Source organism: Cnephaeus nilssonii (genome assembly GCF_951640355.1).
Source record: "Cnephaeus nilssonii genome assembly, chromosome: 14".
NCBI classification, from domain to species: domain Eukaryota; kingdom Metazoa; phylum Chordata; class Mammalia; order Chiroptera; family Vespertilionidae; genus Cnephaeus; species Cnephaeus nilssonii.
In genome coordinates this window covers 3,850,789-3,868,937 of record NC_137085.1, presented here as the reverse complement: position 1 = coordinate 3,868,937, position 18,149 = coordinate 3,850,789, and the positions used below count along the sequence as shown (strand labels likewise).

Sequence of the window (18,149 nt, the reverse complement as noted above, 5' to 3'; positions counted from 1 at the left end):
TCAGGTGAGGATTAAAAAAAAATGTTTTTCACTCTCACATTCTAAAACTGGTCTTAAGTATGGGTAACTAGTGGGTGTCATATAATGGAAAAATATCTAACAAGGGAGTTTGGAAATCTGGGTTCCATTCCTGACGCTGCCATTAACTTGCTGTGAGACCTTGTGCACGTTATCTAACCTGCCTGTGCTTCAGCTATCTCATTCATAAAATGGGCAAAGTAGATTTTTATTTAAAATTATTAAAGATTGCAGACCTATTTTTTATCACTATTCCCTCCCCAGCCGCACTAAAATTATAGTAAAAAGATTTTTTTTAAAAGTGAAAAAACGTAAGGACTAAAAGATTTCAAAAGGATAAATGGATAAGAGAAGTGAACTCATTTTTAGAAAATGGCAGTCAAAAGCTAGACTTAGCAGAATTGAGGAAGATGGAAGTCCAACCTCTTCTGAGAGAGCATTGGTTAGAAGTGAGCCTGTTTGCTTAGAAGAACCTGAGGGAAAAAATCAGAAATTAGAGGCATTAGTACCATAGAAAGCAGGGGGTGGGGGGCCTGTAATTGAAATCAAAGGGATCAATTGAAAGTCTGTAAAAGGGATGTTCAGATTTTCCACACCCTCCCCAACCCTGTACAGCCAGATCACCTCTCCTTCCCACCCACGTGAGACTAGAGATTTTATATTGAGAAATTGCTCTATAAAGTCTCTGGACTCAGGGTATTCACCCCCAGCAGGGGTGCAAGTAAGCTATTGGGCAAGAGGAGATTTTTTTTTTAAAGGCTGCACACTGAATAGTGAGATTCTCAGCCCTCTCCCATTTCCTGCTAGCCAGGGCCCTAACCTATGGGAGATGTAAAGATTCTTTTGGGGGTAGAAAAACCAAATGGAATGGCCCTAGAGAAAAGCCCATTTGGGGATTCTTTAAGTGAATAGCTCACCACCTGCCATCATTAAAGTCCACCAGTTGTCATGCCCATTTCATGCTTACTATTTAGTTCCTTACTTGTACATAATAAGTGGACAGCCACGTTTCTCTACACATTAGAGAAAAGTCTCTAATATGATAGATAAAGGGTAAAACAAATTCACAGAAAAAAAAAGAAACTTGGTGGAAATAAAGACAATGTAGGAAACAGAAGAATTCAGAACTTTCCTTTGCTAGTCCTCAGAGAAAGAGGTTGCAAACATCAAACAAGAGTATGTTGTTAAAAACAGTAACAATCAGAACAAGAATGAACTCTTTAATACCAAAAACATTATAGCCAAATTTTAAATTCAACAGAAGACTTGGAAAATAGCCTATCTTAGAAAGCAGAATATAAAGACAAAAACATGGACAATAAGACTTTTAGCACTATTTGTCTTTTATCCATGTGTATATATTACTTTGATTAAAAAAATAAAAATTAAAAAATATCAAAAGTTAAGAATAATCAGTAATATTAGTTTCCTCCTGGAGAAAAATTGTTTAATAGTCATGTTAACTTGTTAATTATAAAAATACAATGGAGTCTTACAATAATGAGATTTGCTAGAAAGTGGATTTACTCAAAGATAGTGAGAATTGCAGCCCTGGGAATAACCGGGGCACTAACAAACCATCAGTGTTATTTGGAAGACAGTCATATGTGCGGCCTGCACATCCCGTCCTGGGCCTGAAATAGGCCCCGGGAAGGGTGTGGGGTGTGGAGTTTGTGATTGGCCATAAAGCATAGTTGCAAAACCTTGGCTTTAGGATTAAAAGTAAGACTCTGTGGCATTTCGATTTTAGTTGTTACTCCTAACGTGTAGCTAATATTTCTTTCCCTTAACAAAATGAACTGATTTCCTTTTCCCTGGGAAAACCTCCAGACTGCTTTCACTCCCTCAGACTGTGCTTTCTGAATCATTTTCACATATCACATTTGTTAATTTTAGCTCTTAACTTAGTCCCAGTAAGACTTAGACAGGAACACAGACCATCACCTGACATAGTAAGAGCCCTCATTTGGAAATAACAAATAGCTCCTGTTTATTGAGCACTTTCCATACATGATTTCTAACCTTCATAACCCTGTGACATAGCTCTCTTATTACCACCCCCACCCCAATTTTACAGCTGAGAACATTGAGCTGAGAGGTAAAGTCACTCGCCCACACCACCACAGTGAGTGCCCAGTCCAGAGTCATCAGGCCTTTGTGACACTGGCTGGTAAATAGTGCTATCTCACTGACAATGTGTGACACTTAGAGATGATTGTGTCCTATACAGTAGTGGCAAGCATGGGCGTGATTGAGGTGCTTTTCTAAGCGGCATTCTCTTTCAGTTGGACACACAGTGGACCCAGAAAGCTAGAGAATCTCACAGGCTCTCACTGGACCGTGTTTGCAGAATCAAAGGAAGTGGGTTTTGTTGGCATGTGCATGTGAAATAGCATGCACATATTTCAAGTTTCTGCCCTTTCCCACTAAAATTATTGGCTGGGCTGGAAACAGTGAAAGGGTCAGTCAGATCTGGGATTATCTGGTCCTAAGGGTCCCAAACCAGCCCCCACATCAGATTCACCTACCTGCCTTACACTCCTACCCCATCCTGCTGTTCACAGGTGCAGTTTCAACATCCTGCCTCCTTCTTCTTGGCGTCCTGTCTCCTTCCTCCTTCCCTTGACCCCCTGTCTGCTCCCCCACCCCTCAAAATAGGATTGAACTCCAAACCTTTAAAAAATTCAAATTTTTTTATCCTAAAATATTCTTCAGAAAAGAGTCCCCTTTTGGTAACTCTTTCTAGAGTTGTACCTTTCTTAAATTCAGAGATTGCTTTCAAATGAATAAATTGTAGAAATATCTGTTGATATTTGTCTATTCCCAGTGAAAATAAGAAGCAAATCTTTCCTCTTCTAAAACGGCGGTTTTTCAAACTTCAGTGCAGTACCCACTCAGCTCATCTCAGTACTGTACCCACTCAGCTCATCTCAGTACAGTACCCACTCAGCTCATCTCAGTACAGTACCCACTCAGCTCATCTCAGTACAGTACCCACTCAGCTCATCTCAGTACAGTACCCACTCAGCTCATCTCAGTACTGTACCCACTCAGCTCATCTCAGTACTGTACCCACTCAGCTCATCTCAGTACTGTACCCACTCAGCTCATCTCAGTACAGTACCCACTCAGCTCATCTCAGTACTGTACCCACTCAGCTCATCTCAGTACTGTACCCACTCAGCTCATCTCAGTACTGTACCCACTCAGCTCATCTCAGTACAGTACCCACTCAGCTCATCTCAGTACTGTACCCACTCAGCTCATCTCAGTACTGTACCCACTCAGCTCATCTCAGTACTGTACCCACTCAGCTCATCTCAGTACAGTACCCACTCAGCTCATCTCAGTACAGTACCCACTCAGCTCATCTCAGTACTGTACCCACTCAGCTCATCTCAGTACAGTACCCACTCAGCTCATCTCAGTACTGTACCCACTCAGCTCATCTCAGTACAGTACCCACTCAGCTCATCTCAGTACTGTACCCACTCAGCTCATCTCAGTACAGTACCCACTCAGCTCATCTCAGTACTGTACCCACTCAGCTCATCTCAGTACAGTACCCACTCAGCTCATCTCAGTACAGTACCCACTCAGCTCATCTCAGTACTGTACCCACTCAGCTCATCTCAGTACAGTACCCACTCAGCTCATCTCAGTACTGTACCCACTCAGCTCATCTCAGTACAGTACCCACTCAGCTCATCTCAGTACTGTACCCACTCAGCTCATCTCAGTACTGTACCCACTCAGCTCATCTCAGTACAGTACCCACTCAGCTCATCTCAGTACTGTATCCACTCAGCTCATCTCAGTACAGTACCCACTCAGCTCATCTAGGGCCTTCAGAGTCAACGCGCTCCACAGTCTGATTCCGGAGGTCCTGAACGGAGACGACGTCTGCTTGTCAGCAGCCCCACCGGTGATCTAAGTGAGTTGTCCCTGCACCCTGCTTTGGACACACAGCTTGTTACATACTTTAATCTAATTAAGGACCTTTATTCTTTCCTTCTTACTCTTCTTAATATGTCTTAAAATATTCTGGTTAGCTCTAATTCCCAGAACTATTTTCTTTTAAGACATATTCTTCCAATTTCTGTTTCATCCTCTGGCTTTATACATATTGTCCACTTTTCACTTAAATTGCAAATTATGTGCCATTTTGGAAAATTCAAGGACTTTGGACTTGACTACTTCCTCGCTTTGTATATTTGAACAAGAATATTTCCTCTTTCCCCCTCCTCTCCCAGCTTCCTTACCTGTGAAATGAAATTACATTATACAGTATCAAAGGATTGCTGTGAGGCTTGTGCCTGGCACGTATTAGGTGCACAATAAGTGTCTATCCTTTCCCAAACGGAACGCAGCGTGACAAACAAGTTAAGTAGGTCACAGTCTTTTTCATTCCTTTGTTGTTGTTTTTCTTTATTTTTTTAAGTTAATGCCTTTGAGGCTTAAGATTGCTTAGAGGGAATCCTTGGGCCTTCCTTCAGTATAGTAAGAAGATTGAGGCTCTACTTGCTTGTAACAGAATGCCTTTTGTACCTTGCAAGTGAGTATCATAAGGATCAACACTGGATCTGGAAAGGATAGTACAGGTTTGATATGGTAGTGTACAGTTTGGTGATAGTTTCAATATTCGTTGCTGCTAATTCAGTTTTGGACACAGTTTGTAAGTTAAGCATTACTCATTTTTAAAAAATATATTTTATTGATTTTTTTACAGAGAGGAAGAGAGAGGGATAGAGAGTTAGAAACATCGGTGAGAGAAAAACATCCATTAGCTGCCTCCTGCACACCCCCTACTCGGGATGTGCCCGCAACCAAGATACATGCCCTTGACCGGAATCGAATCCGGGACCCTTCAGTCTGCAGTCCGACGCTCTATCCACTGAGCCAAACTGGTTAGGGCAAGCATTACTCATTTTAAGAGGATAAAGTCATTTTAGACTCAAGAGCAGAATATTAGTAATAGTCATTAGCTTTTTAAAAATAAACTTATATCCCAATATAAAGCATAGAACATGCAAACAAATATCTGGGCCTATATTAGCTGATAGTATTCAAGGATATGGTTAGAATTGCAAAAATGCCCATTAATGTGTATATAATTCTTGGCATTACTTGCCAATTTGAATATATAGCCTTTTAATATAAAATGCTCTATAATGACAGGCTTTATCATAGTCTGGTCCAAAGCTCTTGAACTTTCCAGAATGGCACCAGAACAGATTATTGTATTTTTCAGCTTGTTTGTACTGGTGTCGCCCTTTTGAATTTTATTTTTGACTTTACACTTGGAGGTTGAAAGGTTTAAGACAACACTCAACAAGTCAGCAGTGGTTTCCTGAAGGCTCTCCAGTGAGGGAGTGTCGCCCCGATTCTAGATGGCATCCACAGGCACTCTGCTTGTTGCCTGTAGCCCTGTGTCTCCAGGTGCTGGGCCTTCTTAGGTGCTCACGAGGCCTGACCTGGCACTACAGCACTAACCGCAGGTTCACTCTGTCACAGTAAAAACGTTTTGTACATCGATGAGAATTTGTAAAGTTAACGATGCCTTTGCTGAGAACCCCTGTGATAGGCACTAGTCACATCCAGTCAGATCTTGAATTTTTATGTGTTCTTTATGGCAGACCTAAATGAAGATCTTCTAACTTAGCCATTCCTGGGGTACTGAAGATACCCATGTTTTGGTCATTACCCTGTAGGCCGGAAAGTAAAACAAATGAATCCAGCGTTGTCTCTGGGCTGATCACCATAGCCAGGATCTCTCAACTAAGGCTTCCTCTGAAACATATACCAACCTTAGTTATTTAACCAAAGATATAGATATTCAAAGCTTTATCTACTTGTAATCTATTTTTGGTCAGGTGTGGCTGTGTATTAATTCACTGGTCAGGAGCCTGATCCTTGGACCCAGGTAGACCTGGGTTGAGTCCAGCGCTGCCTGTTTCCATATGTAAGACCTTTGGCAAAGTACTTGACTTCACTGAGCTTCGAGAATTGGGGAAATAATACTGTTTCCCTTACAGGGTCGTTGTGCAAATGCAGTGTAGTAGTGTGGACAGACCATGCTTTTCACAGATTCTGACACATAGTGAGATCTCAGTGCATGTTAGTTGTGTGTGTGTGTGTGTGTGTGTGTGTGTATACACACACATATACATATATGTACATACATATATATATTAATTTGAGAGAGAGAGAGAGAGAGAGGAAGGGAGAGAGAGAAACATCGATTTGTTGTTCCACTTATTTTTGCATTCATTGGTTGATTCTTGTATGTGCTCTGATCTGGGATCGAACCTGCAACCTTGGCATATTAGGACGACACTCTAACCAGCTGAGCTACCTGACTAGGGTAATACATGTTAGTGATTATTATTCATGTGCTCTAAGATATGGACTAACTTAGGTTTTCTGTGTGTGTTTTTTTAAAGAATAGTTTTTATTTTTAGAAAGAGGGAAAGAGAGAAACCTATGTGAGAGTGTAACATTGACCAGCTGCTTCCTGCACGATCTCCACCAGGGATCGAGCTTACAACCTGGGCATGTGCTCTGACCTGGAATCAAACCAGCAACCTTGTGGTGCACAGGATGATGCCCCACAGGATGAACCACACCAGCCAGGACTGGACTAACTTAGTTTTTCTGCCTGTTGCTTTGATACTATTATTAAATTTTGTTTTCTCTTGTTACTGATATTTATCTGATTTTTATTAAATTATTTGGTGTGATTGGGGACCCTATTGTTTCCTGTTGACCTGGATTTCTGGTTTTATGCCAAGTAACACATTCTTGTGATATGCCATTGTCTCTTATCAGTCCTGACCTGAGTTATACACAGATTTGAGCCCAACACAGCAGTGAACTGGGTTTTAAACAATGGTGCCGTGACACCTGCCGGACAAGGGAAACAGTTCTCTGCGGAAGAACATGAGGCAAAGCAGGGATGCAGGCCCTGCCTGAGGGGTTCTCGTTGTGGGGACCACATCCCTTCCACATAATCCGAAATTACGTTGGAATGTGAACGCGCACGTCTCTTCCTTGTTCCAGCTGTCTCCGAGCCTGCATGTAGGATTTGACGAATGTGTTGCATACTTCTGTTATGTGGGTTCCAGATCTCGATTATTCATTCCTTAACCACCCATTGAGTTTAGCCTTAATCACAGTAAGCTCACTGAATAGAAATGAGACCATTATTGGTAATTCCAAAGGAATTTGCATTATTCACCAGCGTTCTGGGGACGTGGGGTTTGCCAGGGCACGGTGGGACTCCTTAGCAGTGCCGGTTGGGAACTTCAGGTTTCAGAAGTGGCGGAGCACCTGCAGTCTCCACAGGGGAGCAGCTGGTGCGGCCTGTTTCTTCCTTGGGGTGTGAGGATCGCCTGTGCTCAGTGCTCTGCTTCTCAGAAATCCTGTTGATGTAGAAGTTGGATTGGTTTGGGACCGCGGTGATGGTCTAGTTGGCCTGGGCCTTACGAACGCCCAGAACGGGTCCCGGCGCGGCGCCGAGGGGGTTAAGTGAGGCTGTTCGGAGGCGGGGGCGGGCCTCGCGGGCCGGGCTCGGGGCCCTTTGTTAACAGGCGCGTCCGGAGCGGAGACCGAGACCCGGCCGCGGCCAGGGGCGGGCGCGCGGAGCGGCGGGGAGGCCGCATGGCGGGGCCACGGGGGCCCGGGAGGGCGCACGGAGCCAGAGCGACGAGCCGAGCCTGAGCCGCGCCGCGGAAGAGAAGGGGGCGCTGGCCCTCAGGGCTCGGGCACACGAAAATGTTGGAGATCTGCTTGAAGTTGGTGGGCTGCAAGTCCAAGAAGGGGCTCTCCTCGTCCTCCAGCTGCTACCTGGAAGGTGAGCGCCGGGCCCACGGCGGGAGTGGGGCGAGGCGCCGCGCGGCCGCCAGCCGGGCCTCCTGGGCCTTTCCCGCCTGCGCGCTCCCTCCTCGCTCCCTCTCCTTCCCTCCCTTCCTTTCCTCTCCATCTCCCCTTTTCTGGCTCTTTCTCTCGGCGGCCCCTGGCGGTGCCGGCCGGGGGCCGGGGGGAAGGGTGCCGGGCTCTGGCCCCCGCGCGCTCCTAGCCCCTGGAGAGCCCGCGTCGGGATGGCGGTGTCCAGGGGGCCCCAGCTGCGGGCTTCGACCGAAAAAGTTTGAGAAAGCGAACTCTGCGGGCCTGAACGGCCCACATTGTGGAATTTCCACCGTTAATTGGAAATTATGTGTCAAAAAGGTCGACCTGTGTTTGTGAAAGATACGGTTTTCATTAGGTATCGGGCAACTACAAAAGGAACACGGCTCTACCATTTATGGATACAGAATTTCAAGTGATCTTTCCACTCGCCGTCCCTAACCCAAACAGACCACGAGGACGTCTTAGACATTCTCTCTCTTTGGATGGAGTAAAGAGAAATCACACCAGATTTTAAGAAGGCATTTGAATGAGTCCAGAGCATTTGGGGGAGGGGAGAGTAGCCACATGTTACGTGACTTCAAAAAAGCTGAGAGCCAAGAGCGGTTCACTTTTGCCTTCTTTCCGTTCTGCTCTTCTTTTTCTTATCTAAGCCCTCCCCTCCCCCCTTGCCTGTTGCTTGTCTTTCCTTTTCTGTCCCAGTAAGGTGACGTCTGAAAAAAAGTGAATTGAGGATGAGTGGTTATCATTTGATAGCTTCAAGATGGATCTGAAATTGATCTGCTTTTCGGCTGGTCATCCCAGGCTCTTTGCTTTCAGCTGAAAAGGCTGATTGTACTTCAGAGATGTAATCCTGCTTGCATTTCTCCATCAATTTCATTGAGGGCTTAAAATAGGATTAGAAATGTAAAGCTCATTTTAGAACAAGTAGGTTTTCTACTATAGTGCCAGGAAGTTGTAATGTTTTTCTTTTTAAAATGAAGGGGAAATAAACAGAGGCCTCATTAATTGTCTAAACTATTTTTCTTTTCACTTTTTGATTTGGGGGCCTGCCTAGAATCATATATGTAGCTCAAACCATAAACCCCAATGACATAGGCAAAGCCTGTTTGCCCTTTTTGCCACAGTAGGTGTACCTGGGTCCCTTTTCCCTCTCTGGGATTTGGGGCCTGAGAGAAGGCCCACCCAGATGGAGTGGGCTCACAAAATCTAGCATTAGGAGAGATGGTTTATTTGTCCCCTAAAAGTTCATATCTGAACAGCCAAAATCAACTTCAGTTAATACGTGGCTTGTTTTCCAAGTTGCTCAAAATTCTGAACACATTCTCATTTACATCTGTAACGAGTTAGTGTCAGGCATTATCATCTCCATTTTGCAGATGGGTGCCTAAGGCTGAGGAGATGAATGGACTTTTGTAACTGCAGAGCTGGAGGAAAAGTTTAGGTCACAGCAAAGCTGTGACACTGTTTTGTTTTCGTGGGGGGGATTTAGTAGTACCTGGCTGGTTTAATTATTCTTTTTGGGGAGGGGGGGTCTAAAGTGACTTATTCCAGCATGTCTTGAAATAATGTTGGCTCTCAAGTCTGAAGAAAAAAAAAAGGATTCTGGTACAACAGACTGCTTTAGTTAAGGCTTTATCTGGAAAGCTATCACTATAGGAATTTTTTTATTGTTACTGAGTTTTCCTGATGTCGTTGTTGTGTTTAATTGGGAAAAGTAAATGAAATTACTATTTTGTAGTTGAGAGAATTTAACAGACCTCAGTGATCCTTTCTTAAAGACTGGATGTGCTATTAGTCTCTTGGGAAAAATAGTTGCCAACATCTGGGTAAGTAATCCAGCCTTTCTGTTTTTACTGACATCTAGGTCAATCAATCAGTGTTTATTGACAGCCACTGGGGCCCAGTCATCACACGTCATGGAGAGAATTAAGTATGGTCAAGTTTTCCATCCTATCAAAGTAGGGTCAGCTGTAAATGCAACTTGATCATGCATCTACTTTGCTATTCGGGCCTAGCTGTCAAAGCAATTATTAAATGCTTACTGTGTGCCAACCACTGTTTCAACATTCTGTGATTTCATTTGCTTCTCATGATGGCCTTGTGGTTATTTCCATTTTATTGATGAGGAAACTGAGGCACCGAAAGATTAGGAAACTTGTCTAAGGTAACAGAGCTAGCAAGTGGTGGTGCTGGGATTTGAACCCACGCTGTCTACTCTGCTTTGTGGACTATGACTGTTTATCTTCTTTGGAACTCTCCGTGGATGTTAAAATGATATCTTCAGAAACTCTAATGCCTCAAAAGGGGGTATTCTTTCTTTCCCTTCTGGAAACCTGATACTGATAAGAACGATTCCTTTAGTCCTTTTGATTCCTCTTTGAAATCAGTAAAAACATATTTAAAAAAATAGCTGTACATGATAGCACATTCTAAAAGGGTATTTAGTGAAAGGTAATTCTGTCTCCTGTGCAGTTTCCCTGCCCAGAGGCACTCGGGAGTTTCTTGTGTGTCCTCCTAGAACAGCGGTCGCCAGCCTTTCAGACCTCACGGACCACTGGTTGGCGACCGCCGTTCTAGAAGTATTTCATGCATGTAAAAGCATTTATAGCATTTTAATTTTGTTCATCAGCTTTGTGAAAATGTATCTTTATAGCTGCATCGATTTACCGTAGTCATATCTTTATAATCTTTGGTCTACTTCAAACACTGAACTTGCTGTTATTCCTTACCTCCAGCGATGTGAAAGAAAACAGGAACATTAGCCATTTGAATTCACCTTTTCTCCAGTTTACTTTTACTCATTCATATGTTTGTATTTGCATACATGGTGTATGGATGTTGTACAGGGACATGTGAGCTCTATGTGGTGGAATAAAAAACTAATGTCTGTGAAGTGAACTCTTGCTGAACTTTCAAATTTTATCTTAAGGGCCCTCTTTTACGCTTCTTGTCAGTAGTTAACTTTCTGGCGAGTGCTTTATGTGGTCCAGCCACAGACACACTTAGTACTTCTGCTTCAGGGATGCTGTACTCTTCCTGAACACGCCCTCCTGAGCTCATCCGCTCCTTCTCTTGTTTAGGAACAAAGACGATCCGAGGCGCCTCTGGAGCGGGATAGCCAGTCAGTCAGCTCCTTTCATTGGGGCTGTGTTAGAACCACTGAGCATTTCTGATGGGACAGGCCTGGGCACCGAGCCCTTCATCGACATCCTCACTCATTCTCGTCCCAGTGCTCCGAGGTGTTCAGAGGAGAGAAGGAAGAAGGGCCCCGTTCACTTTGGTTGGAAACACTTTTGAATTTTGAGTCAGGAGATCCGCTTTTTGTCCGACTTCTCTCAGCTTTTCTGTTTCATTACCTCTAAGACAGAACAAGCACCCCCTGTCCAGCTCACCTTAGAGCATGGCTTTGAGAACATATGAGATGATTCAGGTGGAAGTTTTGAAACAAATAACATGCTTAATATATGTATTTATACCAATACGAGGTTCCTTTGAGATGTCCTTCAGTCCAGAGAGTTTTCTGGCTAGGATATATATGCTAGGGTCCCATTCTTATAAGGCCCGCAGCTCTGGAGCCAGCCAGTGTGGACCCAGATGCCATCCATGTTGCCCAGGGATCTTGGGCACATTGCTTTCTGAGCCTGGGTGTTCTCATTTCTAAAACAGGCTCTGAGTAGTTCCTGTCTTGTTGAGTTGGTAGATTCACATGAGAGATTTCATTTAAATTGTTTAGCACAGACCCGGGCATGGAGCAAGATGTTAGCATATGTTAGATGTTGTTATTTTAAACAAATACTTAGCAGTCTAAAATGTTGGTGTTGGAAATTTTTCTAATGGCTGAAATATGATAGAATTGAGTTGAACCCATCCATAGTTTCTCTTTTTTTTTCCTGATAGTTTTTCTTGTTAACAAAACAGTTTGTTTCCAAGTTTGTTTTGATGCATATAATTAATATTTCCTGTCCTTGGTTTTAAGGAAAAGTATCTTCCCTTCCTCTGATTCTATCTTATTCCCATGGTGAAAATTTTAATTATGGAAGAAAAAATCCTATTGGTTCATGGTTGGCATTTTATTTCTTCTCTCCAGAGGGAGTATGTTCATAGCTCCAAACATGTGAAAGCTAAAAATCTCATACTGCTTACTACCTTGTTGCAAAATAATTTTTATTTTTTTATTTTATTTTATTTTTTTTTTTTTGCAAAATAATTTTGCTAGTGTCATTAAACACTGATCCAAAACAGAAACAGGAAAAATTGTCAATTGTTAGGCTTTAAAAATACATAACAATATTGTACAACGTGATGATTATGGTTAACAAATACTGTATTGTATATTCGAAAGTTGCAAAGAATAGATCTTTATAAAGTTTCTCCTTCCAAGAAAAAGTTATAGCTATGTGTGGTAATGGATGTTAACTTTTATGATAATCCTTTCACAATATATACATATATCAAATTCTTAACCTTTAACTTATACAATATCATTATACCTTAAAACTGGGAAAATATATGTAACAAGAACTAAAGATCAAATGTGACATTGGAAGAATATATAACTTTCTTCTGTAATGGTGGATTGTAGTAGAACACAGAAGAACAATTTCTAAAACAAATGCTTAAGTTCGTCTTTTTCGCCTTTTTTTTTACAGCAGAAAGTTTTAAACCTGTGACAAAAGCAGACAACATAATGAACTCCCTGGTACTCCTCACCCAGCTGTAATATTACCAACTTCTGGTCCATCTTGTTTGCTTTCCTATTGAATTTATAGTTCCAAAGCCATTGAATAGCTTTGCTAGTTACTGACTCTTTTTAAAAAAATATTTTTTATTGATTTTTTTATAGAGAGGAAGGGAGAGGGATAGAGAGTTAGAAACATCGATGAGAGAGAAACATATATCAGCTGCCTCCTGAACACCCCCCACTGGGGATGTGCCTGCAACCAAGGTACATGCCCTTGACCAGAATCGAACCTGGGACCCTTCAGTCCACAGGCCGATGCTCTATCCACTGAGCCAAACTGGTTAGGGCTAGTTACTGACTCTTGAGAGTCTAATTCTGTCCTCAGGTAATAAGAGTTGTCCTCCAAAATGGCTTTTCAAGTCCTGTCCTAACCCACACCGTAGGTGATTTGTTATCCTCTCTGTGTTGGGTGGTGGTGATAGGAAAGACAGACACATGAGGCAGAGGAGAAACAGGTGGGAATTAGAGAGGGAAGGGAGGAGAGGAGCAGGAAAGGGAGGGAGAGACAGAGGGGGAGATAGAAAGAGACTGGGCGACAAAGACAGACAAAGACAGTGGCTGGGACAGGAAAGGGAAACCAAGATGAGAGGGAAGGAAGACACAGAGAGAGAGGGGACTGGGTAGAGGGAGGGTGTCCTGAGAGGAAGAAAAAGCAAGATCATGAGAGAGAGGCAGGGTTGGCAGCTGAGCAGGATCACTGGAGGGAGGGCCAGGGGAGTAATTTCTCTCTCTGCCTCTGTTTCCTGCCCTCAAATGCAGTAATAATGGAGTTTGCGTAAGAAGGTGGTAGGATTTAGTGCAGATAAAGTGCATGGCACAGTGCTGGTACTCAGTAAGGGATCAATAACACCTATTGTATTGCATTTCGTTGCATAAACTTTAACTTCATTACTCTTAATTTCTCTTTAGAGACCTAATTCTTACCAGTCCTCAAATTTAGCTACTAGCATTGTACATTGAATACCTGAAAATTGAATCTAAAGGCAGGCCATGAATAGAATTAGCCATTGCTTTTAGGAGCCAAAATATCTTCTCTGTTCACGTTCAGCTACTCAGGTTAGCAATAGAAATAATAATGGCTAATGGGACATTCTGGGGAAATTGCCTGCCATTGGGTAACCCCTCTACTTCATTGACTTGGATCTAAACTGACCCAGGAGTCCTGGATGATGCTTTAAAGAAGAGCAGGAGATGAGAAGTGAGTGCTTTCAAACCAGCTCAGGCCTGGCAGGCAGAGCGGAGCCTCTCAGGCTGTTGCGATGGCCTGTGGCAGAAGAAAACCGTTTTTCCAGCCAGTGCCGCTTTTCTCTCCCACAGACAATACTGCGTGGAGGGTGGGCCTCTCACCATGCTGTCTGCCTGTTAGGAAGCATCGAGAAATGGACTCGTGTTACACCAAGGTGTGTTTTAGGGTCTTGGCCATACTTTACCTTCCATTAACAAATATTTACTGCATTTCCTAGATCTTCATAAAGGCTTTCCTGGTCAGGGTTCATTTGCTTTTCATCTTTACTATCTATTATTTCTGCTCTTCTGCTGTTAGAGGTTAACAGGTAGTTAAGGTGCACTCTTAAGTCGTGATGCAGTGTTTTTTATCTTGTTGCTAAAGAAGAACAAATGCAGGTGATCTAAGTAGGAGGTAATTTAAATAAACGGGGCAGTGCTGTACGTCCTGCATCATGAGGCCAGTGCTGAACACTCTGGAAGTGCTTGGTCTCTGCCCAAAAGAAGTTGATGTTTGTGGTGACAGTAACAAGAGAAGAAGTAATTGCCCTGTAGTGCCCTAGTGCCAGGTACCACACCTGACATTCATACAAAAATTGTCTGCATGCAGTGTGCATTGAGGTCCCTCCCCGTCCCCTCCCCCCCCCCCCCCCCCCACAGCCCGATCAGGGACTGGGTCCATACTGTTGTTGTCCTGTTGTGCATTTGAGTCCCCGAGGCTCAGAAATGAGCATCTTCCAGATGTGGTGGGCTGAGGTTTGAACAAGGCTTGCCCAGGCTAATGGTGCTGCAAGGAACACGGATTCCTTAGGGCGGTAATAGAAACAGACACCAAATATCCAAGTGAGGTGAAGGGTAAGGAAGCCTGAGTGAGAGGCAGTCGGGGGCGGAAGGACAAATCGGATGTTTATAGAGGTGTGAGGTCGGGAGGATGAATTCCAGGGAGAGTACATGGCCCTTGTCAAGGTGCACACACATGAGGCAGGAACAGGGTTTGCCTGGGGGAAACGGCAAGGCATCTGGGGAGGCTGGAGTGGAAAGTAGGGGTCACTGGAGAAGATGGTCCCTGACCAGACCCCCAAGGGCCTCGTGTGCCTGCTTTAGGAGCTCGGACGTCTGCAGTGGTGGCTCCAAGAACAGCCGCAACCACGTGGTGAGGACCTGTCACACGCTAGGAGCAGTGCCTCCCCCTTTATCTGCAAACTGCCCGCTACCGTGCAGGCACCTGTTCTTAGGTTGCCATAGGTGCACTGCTAGTGAATGGTGACTGGTGATCGACAGGCAGGGCCGGCACCCAGACATCTAGATGGGATTTTGACAGGAGAGTGAATTGGTCAGATTTGCAGTTAGAAGGACCCTTCTGATCTGGGCAGGGTCAGAGGGGAAACCAGACACGGGTGTGGTGGGGTAAGGAGAGGGCAGGACTGACCAAAGAGATTAGGAGGAAAAGTGGCCAAGATGTGGGTGTGAACTTGATGGGATGAGAGGGAGGGAAGCGGGCACATAGGACAGGTGCTCAGTGTTTTGAAGATGGTGGTTCTCGTTTTACATTGATCTTTGTACTCCATTTCCCGTAACTGTAGACTTTGCAACAGATTCTTAAAAGGTGATACGAAAGTCCTTTTTTTTTCTTTTTCATTTTGGTAGAGGGAGGGGATTATAGGGACTGTTTATCCTCAGAAAGGTTAATATGAAGACTGTGAATAGGTTAGGACAGAGAATTTCATTTTCTAAAATGGAACATTACAATGTAAAAAGGTTCCAGGGGAAACATTTAAGCCTTAGGCTAATTTAAGTGACTTTATATTTTTTTTAACTTTTTGCCTTTTAAAGGAGATTTCCTTAGAAAATGGATTAACTTTTTGCCTATAATGTGATAAAACGGCAGTATGTAGAAAAGAAAATAGTATAACTTGGACTTCTCACTAGTTTGTAGCAGCCTTCTTCTTGGCCCCTCCCCCCGGCCCATCACTGGGCTGTACGAACCGAATCTGAGTGCTGGAGCTGTCAACCGGGAAGGCCCTTGGGTTCTGGCATAGAATTCAGGGTTCTTGTTCTTGGATGGGAAAATACTAAAACTTTATTTTACTAACCTCTAATTGAAAATTAGTATTTCATTTTTAAGAACTTACAAGACAAACTACAGTAATATTAGCAGAACTTGTGACTTTGTCACCAGTAGAAATCAGATATTTTCATGTCATGTAACAGTTTTGATTATTACTTACACTCATCACTACTTTGAACTGAAAGTAGTTACCACTGGATCTTGTTATTTAATGTGTTAATAAAGAAGCATTAATACGTTAATAAAGAAGCATATACCAAATGCATTAATAAAAAGCACTATCACACAGTTTAAAAAAGTTTTGGGGACTATTTCAATATAGCTGTTTCCCTTTGCAATTCTTCATACTTATTCTCTGCGTCTGCAAACTTCATTCTGAGGAGGAGTCCCTCGGCATCACCCCAGGGTCCCCTGCACAGCATAGGTAAAGACCCCTTAGTGGCCTTGGTGGTCAGGCTGGCCTTGGATCCCTGTGAGTCCTGCTTCCCTTGCTGGGCACGGTCTTGTTCAGGGTGACCCCCTCCCTAGCCCCTCGCAGCTCCTGGCCCTCAGTGACTGTGTTCTTACACGTTCATCCACAGGGCAGCACTGTCCTCTTGTTGGACTTGTGCTTTGAGGCCTGTGCGTATTTATTACCGTGTCCCCCCCCACCCCCCCGGAGCAGGGCCATGCGGTGATTCCTTGCATCGTTACCACTGTGCCATACCCCTGCTCCCCAGCTGCTGACACGGTATTTGCGGGTGCTGGGACATTTTTGTTCAGATTGTGAGGTTAATGCCAAGGCTGTATTTAGCTAATAAATTTGTTTTTAAAATAATTTTAACTGCTCTGGCTGAGGGTGTAAATGACAAAATAAAGGGCCATGTAGACTGTAGATAAAATTACTTTCATCAAGCTCAAATTGTGGGAAACAATACTTTTCCTCTAAACTCATATTATAAAAAGTTGTATGAGACTGTTACAAACTGACTTGAGAATAGTCTGAGCATGATCTCATCAGTTGGAACAGAGTAGGAAATAAAACACGAAGCCTTCCCTCTTTTTTGAAGGATCTGTTTTATAGATTTTTAAATTACAGAGATTCCTTGAACTGGAGGATAATAGTGAAGGGCCCACAAAGGAAACAGGACTAAAGCAACCTGGGTGAAGAACTGAATGTGAGGAAAAGTAAAGGGAATGCTTACACATCTGACACACCTGCCCCTCGCCCTCCCCAACTCTGACATGCTGACGTGCCCTCTGTGGGCAGTAAAGACTGCTTAGGGCAGGGGGCCAGTTCACTGTCCCTCAGACCGTTGGAGGGCCGGACTATAGTTAAAAAAAAACTATGAACAAATTCCTATGCACACTGCACATATCTTATTTTGAAGTAAAAAAACAAAACGGCAAAAACACCCGCATGTGGCCCGCGGGCCGTAGTTTGAGGACGCCTGGCTTAGGGCATTGCAGAGGGAACCGTGGCCTTGGGCTCAGCGTCAACAGGAAGGCGGGAAGCTTCCCAGGGAGGTTTTTCCTGGAGGTGAAGCCTCCCCTCCCACCCGAACTGTGAAGTAGCCTAGCCAGGCGCTGGAGTTCATGAGCCTTTTCCTTCTCTTCTGTTTGCCAGTGGCGGGTTCGGCAGCACAGCCTGGAGTCTAGACCAGATATGCCATATCAGGGAATCTTTTGTAAACATTTTTGATCAGTGACTCACAACTTTAAGAAAGGATTCTTTTGTATCAAACTATCTAAATTGTACTTTAAAGACCCAACCCATTTTCTTAGAATACTAAGTTAATCATGCACAGGCCCAGTGAATTTTGTGGCGTTTCCGAATGTTTGCTATTCTCTTAGCTGGAACCCCAGCTTTCTAGAGGTTTGTAGATGTCATAATTCTTGGTGCTTAAAATGGCTGATTCATTACTTTTCCTGAGTTTTGTTGATGATGGAAACCTTTTCATTAACACCATGGTGAAATAACAATAGACTTCTAAATGTGATGAGAGGCACTTTTGATGATACAAATATTAAATATATTTAAAATAAATATGACATAGAAAGGATGCTGCAGAAAATGTTCACACACATACACACACACACCAAAAACCAAGAATAATAGCAGATGCTAAACTTTTATTTCCCGAGATTTAACAATAGCCGAAAGATCCATTGGAAGGACGGAGGAGGGTGCTGTTTTGGGCATCTTTTTTT

General features: G+C 43.6%; 1 protein-coding gene across 2 annotated transcripts in view; it reads left to right on the top strand.

Moving 5' to 3' along the window:
- Positions 1-18,149, top strand: part of ABL1 (ABL proto-oncogene 1, non-receptor tyrosine kinase) — a 95,796-nt gene that overhangs the window by 45,829 nt on the left and 31,818 nt on the right. The window contains exon 1 of one of the 2 annotated variants that reach the window (XM_079789840.1): positions 7,613-7,870. The exons of the other annotated variant lie outside the window; for it this stretch is intronic. Within the exon in view, the coding sequence (XP_079645966.1) occupies positions 7,792-7,870 (79 nt within the window). The 5' untranslated portion in view covers positions 7,613-7,791. Of the gene's footprint in view, positions 1-7,612; positions 7,871-18,149 lie in introns of those variants that run through there. 2 annotated transcript variants of the gene reach the window in all.